We start from the raw sequence: 9,456 nt of genomic DNA on the forward strand, positions 1-9,456 counted from the left end.
AGTCAAACAGCGCTCTCTAGTGGCGGCTTTAGGGAACGACCAGAAACCAGAGATGACCCCAAAGTATCCAGCAGAGGACGGCAGCGGACTGCTGACTGGTGAGTGTTGGGCCTTTTTGAGACAGAGATAACACAGAGAAGCCGCATCCCACACACACACACACACACACACACACACACACACACACACACACACGCACACACACCTATAATATCACTCTGTCATTTATTTATCACTGGCAGCAGACTCCTCCACCTCCTTTCATTTAAACGTCTCTCTCATCTCGTTTGTTGCATTAATTTCCTCCTCTGTCAGCCCGGCTGATGAAAACCGACTCGAACCGTTAGGTGTCACAATCGATCCCGTTACATTATGCGTGTGTGTGTGTGTGTGTGTGTGTGTGTGTGTGTATAGGGACCATACATACGGTATTTTCTATTCACGGCTGAAAACTGTGTCACTCAAACAAGAAATCCCAGTCGCAGAACACTGCCAACAGCTCAAATGAGCAATATGTGTGATATTGTTAGCAGGGGATTTACAGTGTGGTGTTATCACACACACACACACACACACACACACACACACACACACACACACACACACACTGGCCCTGCATGCACACACACACACACAAGCGGCAGTTGTCATTTGCAAATGCAGGCACGAAAATGACAGTGTGACCATGTGGGAGAGCTCGCTTTAATTGTTTGCAGGTTACACACACACCACACACACACACATTCACGCACACACACACAGACACACACTTGCTATGCTATACCTCTGAGGACTTTGACTGATATAATGCACTCCTATCAGTCCTGTGGTAGCACAAGATGAACACACATTATATATCCAGGCTTTTTGTTCGAATGTGTTTTATTTGTGAGTACTTTTACTTTGTAAAGGCCTCGCTAACCTTCCAAATACTGGAGCTGACAGAGAACATCACTGTTTGATGGACCCGCTTGCAACTGCAACCTGTGACCATCGGTTGCAGGTTGGCATTGATTCTTTTCTAAAGGCCCAAAAGGACAAAAGGGCCGTGAGCAGCTTCCTTTGAGCTCAACGCCAACGGAAACATCGTCGAACCTCAACCAGCAACTTCACTTCTCCTCAACTTTTATCCCAATTTGAACCCTGAAACTAAATCTTTGCTAACCCCCAAACTCCTGCAAAAGACAGCAGGACAAGCAGGGGAGAAAAAAAGAGCGCCTCAAAGTCCGTGAGTCCGTAAAGGGTCCTTTATACTCGGGTTTTACGCAGAGACGCAAGCACGCAAGACCCACAAGGTCCCCTTTGCGTACTCCCGTCGGCCATTTTGCGTGCTTGCGTGCGTCGCCCAAAATGTCTGACTATCCGTCAAAGCTACTCTCGCATTTCCTGGTTTCATAGCATAATATCGCTATTTTTAAAAGCCGTAGCAGAAACACGAACAATGGATCCCGTTGAGGAACGTTTGGTCGAAGAGGTCCAGCGAATATGAGCATTTATAAAACCCGTCCGACGGAGTATCAGGACACACAGATGGAGGTGACTTCCACGCCCAAAGATGGCATGGGATAGTCGACTCTAAGCGCTCGTTGCGCCACCTACTGTTCTGGCGTACAGAAAAGGCGGGAACCATAAAGCGACACGAGTCCGTGGATGCAACCGCGCGGCCGGCCGCAGTTGCAGTTGCAAGAGTTTGCATCGCCCTTAAGGGTGGAGATTGGGATTGGGCCGTAAGTGCAGGTTGAGGAAGCCTGGGGTCGGCGACCTTTTGGCACCTCTATTGCGGCTCGCTGACGCTTGGCCAGGTGGAAAATCTCTTCAAGGGAACTGTTTATTTTGTTGTATTTGTTTTTACTAAAATGTGCGTCACATTTCATGATGTCACTGACCGGCTACTCGTGATTCACAGACCTCCGCCCTCAGTAAACTATCAACGGTGAATAAGTATTACGAATAACAATTGGGATCCCGGTCTCTGGGCGGGGGGTTCGGATCCCGGCCTGGCAGAGTTTGCATGTTCTCCTCGTGTCAGCGCTGGTTCTCTTCGGGTTCTCCGGCTTCCTCCTGCAGTCCAAAGCCGTGCAGGTTCGGTCAATTGGACTGTAAATTGCCTGTATAGGTGTGTGAATGTGAGCGTGAACGGTTGTCTGTCTCTACGTCCGCCCTGCGATGGACTGGAGACTCGTCCCGGGTGAACTCTGCCGTCATACATGTTAGGCTTTAGGCCCGGTCATACTTGACACATGACAGTATTTGTTTTCTCCTCTTTAAAAGCGTTCGATAGTTATAAACAGGTAAAATAGCAACACAATGTCAATAAGTGTCTTTATTCTTGTTCCATGATTTCATAAATACAACAAACTATATGTTTTGTATGTATAATATGACTTTATGTACAACTTTATAAGCTGTCCCTACCAACGCTGTATGAGACCAAACCTACGCCCTTGCCCCTCTCCCCCAGAATGCAGCGCGTCACTAAAGACACTTGATTGGAGTGCACTCTCGCGCTAAAAGCTTTGTTCTTCTTCTCCTTTTTTTGTGTTGTTGTTGTATATTTAGAACATGCAGCGTGGAGCTGAACATGCACGCGGGTGGGCGGGGTCACGCAGACGTGATCCCGCGGGGCGGCTGGAGCGGTGTTTGCCTCTCATTAAAGCGGCGAGGCGGGGGCGCGCCTCACACACACACACACACACACACACACACACACACACACACACACACACACACATATGCAAGTAAACAAGGCCACCCACCCACACGCCATTCATGAGATCGTGTGCGTGCATATGTAGGCTGGCGACTCGTGTGTGTGTGTGTGTGTGTGTGTCTGTGTGTGTGTCTGTGTGTGTGTGTGTGTGTGTGTGTGTGTTTGCGTCGCGCAGCGGCCACCCACCCGCTTTTTAGACTGACTGCGCTCTTTCCGCGCGGCGGCGTGACGCAGGCTGCCGCCTGGGAATCGAACAATCGAGCACTTGATCTCAGGTAGGCGACCACAATCACCTCAGCGGGACGTCTGCGCTTCTTTTATTGTTGTTTTTGAGGGGGCGGGGGCAAATGGAAGTCACGTGACGATGCACAGGAGCGAGTCTGAACGTCGGATAAAAGGGTTCAGAGTTCATGTTTTATTGCGTGGACACGCGTTGAGTCAATGGTATCTCTTTGAATTGCTCCATAAATAAATAAATAAATGAACCAACACGTCATAAATAATCACGTGTTGCTTGATGTGTTTGTGGGGACGACATGTCCTATGAAGAAGGTTATGCGTTATTGTGTTGGGTTCATGTGTTGACAATGTTACCTTGAACCATGCAGCCCTTTGTAAAAAAACCTCCAGCACACACACACACACACACACACACACACACACACACACACACACACACACACATGTATATATATATAGAGAGAGATGCAAGTTGAAGTGGAGGGTTCTGCTTTGGCTCAGACTTCGAGGGGGAATAAATGCCCCCACCATCACTATCTATGACACGTCTTATGTTTAAATATGCAAATGTGGTATTATTTAGTGTTAACATATGGGAGGACTCAACAGACACAAAGCTAAAAAGCAGTAAAATAAACACTTCAATGTGTATTTTGGATCTTTTCTGTCTCGTTCTGATAGTCTGGAAGCAAACATGCATCGCAGCATGAACGTGCACAGATCTGAACGCATTGATCAGCCAAGTGAGCTGTGCCCCATATGGAAGAGGATGATGATGATGATGATGATGATGATGATGACCGAGTATTATCAAAGTGCAGGAGTCCCTGTTGGGATGTTTTCTGCAAAGCAGATGGCATTGTCTCAGCACTCAGCTGACACCCCGTGGAGTTAATTGATCGAACTTTGGGTATGCATTTAATGTCAGGAGGAAGGAGGGAGCGATGGAGGGGGCTGGGGGATGAGTGGGAAGGGCGAAAACAAGGATCCCATGACGCCCACAGCTCCACGGTGACATCACCAGGTCTAAAAAAGAAGCGCAAGCAGGAGATGTGGAGGCACCGCTCATTAGACTTCGTCCCGTTCAGAGTGGAGGTGATGCTGCGCCTCTGAGAGGACGCCTGGGTTGTGCGCTGTTTATTTGGGGGGGAGGAGGGGATATCTAACTTGTGAGTAGACTGGAGACAGCTCCCGGGACGCGTGGACTGAAGCTGCTCCCGCGGACTGAGGCTCGTCTCCACGCAAGAGGAAACAGCGCGTTCTGGACTCACGTCTCCGCGCGCAGAGCCGGAGAGCTCGAGGTGGTTTTTTTAAACTTCAAGCTTTCTGATTTTGGTCGACTGATCTGACCTCCCTTCACAGGTGTGTGTGTGTGTGTGTGTGTGTGTGTGTGTGTGTGTGTGTGTGTGTGTGTGTGTGTGTGTGTGTGTGTGTGTGTGTAGGAGTGGGGGGGCTTTATTTCTTTATTTCACTTCATCTGAGCCGCCCTGCGTTCGCTGTTCAGATGAGACTGTCGGTGAAGCGCGCGTCTCCAAACGCGGACGCACGGAGATCGCACGGGGGTCGAGATCATTTACTCTCATCCGATCTCTTGCATTCACTGTCGCTCCGCTGTACATGACCCTGATTTACACCATTATGAACTGAACCTCCTCACCTTCAAGACAGCAATCAACCCAGAGAGGAGGGAAGGAAACAAAGGATCAAACTTCGTGCGCAAAAGTAGTTTGTCTGGCTTTCTTTTTCTTTTTACTCCGCAGCAGGCGTCACACACAGCAATACTTGTTTGTTTTTGTTTTTTTTGGTAGAAGGGCATCTGTTCTACGAAGTGACATTCTTTTTTAAAATGGAAAAATAGTGATCCTTGTCTTGAGGCATCACCCAGGACTGGCGCATGTGCTTAAAATGGACTTGAACGAGCTGCCGTGGAGGAAGCGAGAGAGCGACCGTTTGGAAACGACGCAGGGACCAAACGAGAGCAGCTACTGAGGTAAATACACACTTCACCTCAGTATGAGCACGTATAGTCATTTAAAAAAGCAAACACCTGGGTTTTAGACAAGAGACAACCCAAACTGTTTCTGAGCTTCTTGAAAGCTCTCCATGATATTTAACGGGATGCCGGCAAAATAATGTCAACAATATTGAGCACAAATGAGCTCCATTTGTGCTCGTATATTATTTTCACCAGCGCTTATATATCAACTATTGAGGTAACTATACAATATACCTCATTTTGAACACGCATAGTCAGTTGAAAATGCATACAGTTAGGTTTTATTCTGCAAAATAGACGTATGATAATCCCATGACACACAAACACATGACACAAATACACGTTAAATTGTATTTATGACATTTTATTCAGCTGACAGAACATGTTTATTTGTTTTTTATTCCGTTAAGACTCCTGGAAACCCCAAAAAGCCTCTTCTGTCGGCATGGCCTCGGGTGTGGAGAGCAGCTGCTCCTTGGAGCTGAGCGGCTGGAACAGCAGCAGCGGCGCGAGCGGCTCTGGAGCCTCCGCGCCCTGCAACCAGAGCATCCTCCTGAAGTCCGCCCCTTACTCCCCGGAAGCCACGGCGGCCTTCGCCACTGCCATCACCCTGATGATCCTCTTCACCATCGTGGGGAACATCATGGTCATCATCGCGGTGCTGACCAGCCGGGCTCTGCGCGGTCCGCAGAATCTCTTCCTGGTGTCTCTGGCCGCCGCGGACATCCTGGTGGCCACGCTCATCATCCCCTTCTCCCTGGCCAACGAGCTGCTCGGCTACTGGTACTTCAAATCCCTGTGGTGCGAGATCTACCTGGCGCTGGACGTGCTCTTCTGCACCTCCTCCATCGTGCACCTGTGCGCCATCTCGCTGGACCGCTACCTGTCGATTTCCCGGGTGACGTACGGCCGCCAGCGGACACCCAAGCGCATCAAAGGGGCCATCGTGGTGGTGTGGCTCATCTCGGCCATCATCTCCTTCCCGCCGTTGCTCTCGCTCAACAAAAGCGAGGCGGTGGCGGAGGGCAGCGAGAGGGGCCCCCAGTGCCAGCTGAACGAGGAGCGCTGGTACATCCTCTACTCCACCATCGGCTCCTTCTTCGCGCCGTGCCTCATCATGATCCTGGTGTACGTGAGGATCTACCAGATCGCCAAGCAGAGGACGCGCTGCCCGCCGGGAGAGCCGCGCAAGGACGGCGTGGGCTGCGCCACGCCGAGTCAGCCCCCGCGGCGCCTGCAAGCCAACGGGAAGGAGGACGAAGAGAGCACGCCCCCTTCCTCCAACAAGACCTCCAACGCGAGACCCCCGACCCTCGCCATCACGCCGTCCCCGCAGCCGGGAGACACGCAGACGGCCCCCAACGCCACCTCCAATAACCTGCTGCAACCTCCGGCCCCTTCTCTCGCCATGACCCCTGTCGCGACCTCACTGGACGCCTCTGCCCACCACGGGCCCCCAACCTCCACCTCCGGCCCCGAGAAGGGCAAGAAGGGCAAGAAGGGCAAGCAGCACGGGTGGAAGAAGTCCGACAACAACAACGGCGACAGCTCGAGCACGGAGAGCGACATGGAGCACAGCAACGGGGGAGGCCGAGGCAGCGGCAGCATGCCGGGGTCACCGGGCGGCGTCCACTCCCCGGCCTCGGTGAAGCGCTACCGGGACATGATCGCCACCTCGAAGGGGGCCCGGCTGGTGCCCGGGAGGAAGTCCCAGAAGGACAACAACCCCGGGGCGGCGAGGCGCAAGGCCATGGTGAACCGCGAGAAGCGCTTCACGTTCGTCCTGGCGGTGGTGATCGGCGTGTTCGTGGTGTGCTGGTTCCCGTTCTTCTTCTCCTACTCGCTGCAGGCGGTGTGCCCGGAGACCTGCGCCATCCCCAAGCCGCTCTTCATCTTTTTCTTCTGGATCGGCTACTGCAACTCCTCGCTCAACCCGGTCATCTACACCATCTTCAACAAGGACTTCAGGAAGGCCTTCAAGAAGATTCTGTGCAGCAGCACCAAGGGGACTTTCTTTTAGCGGACACGCGCTGACGCACAAGAGGAAATGGATGCAATTTTTTTTGGAGGCATGTAAAAAAAATTAAAAAAACATTAAAAAAAAACTTTTTTTTTCAGAAAACTCAAAGGGCTGAACTGAGAGACTCTTTTTTTTTTTTACAAGCCACAGTGTGTACGAAACTGGCGACGTTGACTGGGCAATGGCAGCTTGCAGCAGACACACACACACACACACACACACACACACACACACATACACACGCACACACGCACACACACGCATACTTGTTTACAGCATGTGGAGGGGGGACAACAGGACATGGATACTGCTTAACTTCTGGTTGCACAGTTGTATCTCCAGATCACATTTGAGCACAGATAATGATGGCTTGTGCAGAAAGAGGACGGAGCAACGCAAGAAAACCCCCTGAGAACGAACTCCTGAATTAGATTACAGTTCAATGTATGACATGAGAAGGTGAAGGGGGCTTTTTTTTGTTCAGTTATGGACCAATGCAGGAAGAAAACAAAGAACAAAGAAGGAAAAGTGACCTTAATTCCCCCCGTGGGCCCGGGGTTACATGTTATTCATCAATACAAGAGCACAAAGTTAGCGGCGATTTCTCACATCTTCAGTCTTAATTTGCCAGCCGCGTGGCAAACATGTGTTCCCTCTATTTTTAACCAAACTCAGTTTTTCTGACGATTAACAAATGTGACATTGCAGGAAAAAAAACAGCTGAACTCGTGGGACTTTCGTATGAGGAGGGCTGGCACACACACACACACACACACACACACACACACACACACACGCGTCAGACAACGTTGCCTTCTGGCGGGCGTCAACTCAGGTTGTTTGTAATGACACTCTTGGCTTTTTCGGGGCCTTTTAATGAAAGACACGACACCCTGGACTATCTCACAGACTGGACCGGACGCAGCGTCCTTTTTAATGTCAATTTGAAGAGAAAAACTGTTTCTGAGCTTCTTGAAAGAGCTCCATGGTTACATCCAGATGCATCTGCTGAAGAAAACATATAACAAAACCTTTGCTTTTCCCAGAAAACCTGATGAAGCAGGTGAACATTTCCATTGCCTGTAAAGGCCGGACGAACAATACAATTACGCATGTGTAATGTTAGTCCAATCCACGCCTCCGCAGGGGTTACCGCCAGAGCCGTTTAGGCTGAGTCACTCTTTACCGACGCCTGCGACGCATCAGCGGGCCTCCACATGGCGCAGTGGGTTTATAGCTGAGGGGCGAGAGTATGAATGGTGCGTTTCTTCTTCTTCTTTTCTTCTTTCTCTCTCTCTCGCCACGAGACCGAGGCTCTCTGTCGGCTTCCTCGACCTAAAGTACAAAGGAAGACGAAGAAAAACGTGTCTGTGAATGTGAAAACAGCACACAGGCTTATCGACTCAATGGGACAAGGGCTGTCAGCAGAGACACTTCAATTTACTAAATGTCTAATACTGCTGACCTGTGTGTGTGTGTGTGTGTGTGTGTGTGTGAGTGTGAGTGTTGACTTTGGTGTTTTCCTGTAAAGAGTGTCATCGTCTCCTCCAGCTGCTCTGTGCTGCAGATACTGTAATATTGATATAAGAATGAAATCAGGATTTCCTGGTGCAGGACACGCCTCTGCTTGACGGACAGATCGACAGCCGGAGGGAGGCGCCACCCGACCCGAGAGTCCGCTCGCTGGTCGCCCTCAGAGGACCAAAGAGCCTCGCGAGGACAGCGGCCCGACTCAGTGACGTGGGGGCTCCGTGTCTGCTTTGTGTCACTTTGTGTTTTTTTAAGAGGTGTGTGACTTTTGAACCTGTGGCGGGAGGCAAAGACTGAAAAAAAAACACTGTTTTATTTATTTGGAAAAAGAGTTTTTTTTGTGTTTTTCTGTCCATTACCTATTTATTGTTCAGTTACATTGTGCTTTTATTCTGAAAGCGAAGTTAAAAAAAAAAAAAAAACAGAAATCAAAGAGCGAGAACACTGTACAGACGTTTGCACAACCTTTGAAACGTAAGAACAAAATGGCCGCGGTGCGCTCTGTGGAGGTTGAGCCGCATTTGAGCCGCAATGAACGTGAATGTTTGAGTTATGTTACGTAATTCAGGAACTACAATGCAACAATTTCTCATTTTGTTTCATCTGGTGGTAAAAAAAAAACAAAAGGAGGGAGGGAGGGAGGAAAAAAAAGGGTTCAATCAGAGACACAAGCACATTTTGTGGATGTACAATCTATATCGAGCACAGCGCAGCAGGAAAAAAACTCGGCACTGTTGTCCAAACTTTTTTTTCCTGGAGAAGTAATCGAACAGGAACAATGCCAACAGCGGCCCGCAGCCAGTTTGCAGTTGGACGCTTCTGCAGGCTTTCGTGCGGGACATCGAGGCTACGATCCATTACCACGCTCGGAGACTCAAATAACCGACTGAAAGACAAAATGGCTGAGAGCGGGAGAGTGAGAAAGAGAGAGAGAGAGAGCCCCCCGAATACAACTTGTTG

General features: G+C 50.1%; 1 protein-coding gene across 2 annotated transcripts in view; it reads left to right on the top strand.

The window, feature by feature from the left end:
- The first annotated feature begins 3,999 nt into the window (after positions 1 to 3,999).
- Positions 4,000 to 9,456, top strand: part of adra2b (adrenoceptor alpha 2B) — a 149,143-nt gene continuing 143,686 nt past the window's right edge. The window contains exons 1-2 of one of the 2 annotated variants that reach the window (XR_011080193.1): positions 4,000 to 4,940; positions 5,357 to 8,437. Coding sequence is in view for 1 of the 2 variants with exons in the window: in XM_068604712.1 (XP_068460813.1) it covers positions 5,392 to 6,966 (1,575 nt within the window). In the remaining variant the exon portion in view is untranslated. Of the gene's footprint in view, positions 4,941 to 5,356; positions 9,123 to 9,456 lie in introns of those variants that run through there. The other variant, XM_068604712.1, reaches the window with a different exon arrangement.

This window comes from Clinocottus analis, unplaced genomic scaffold (assembly GCF_023055335.1).
Source record: "Clinocottus analis isolate CAN_PGR_092001 unplaced genomic scaffold, fCliAna1.0.p SCAF_7, whole genome shotgun sequence".
Taxonomy (NCBI): Eukaryota; Metazoa; Chordata; class Actinopteri; order Perciformes; family Cottidae; genus Clinocottus; species Clinocottus analis.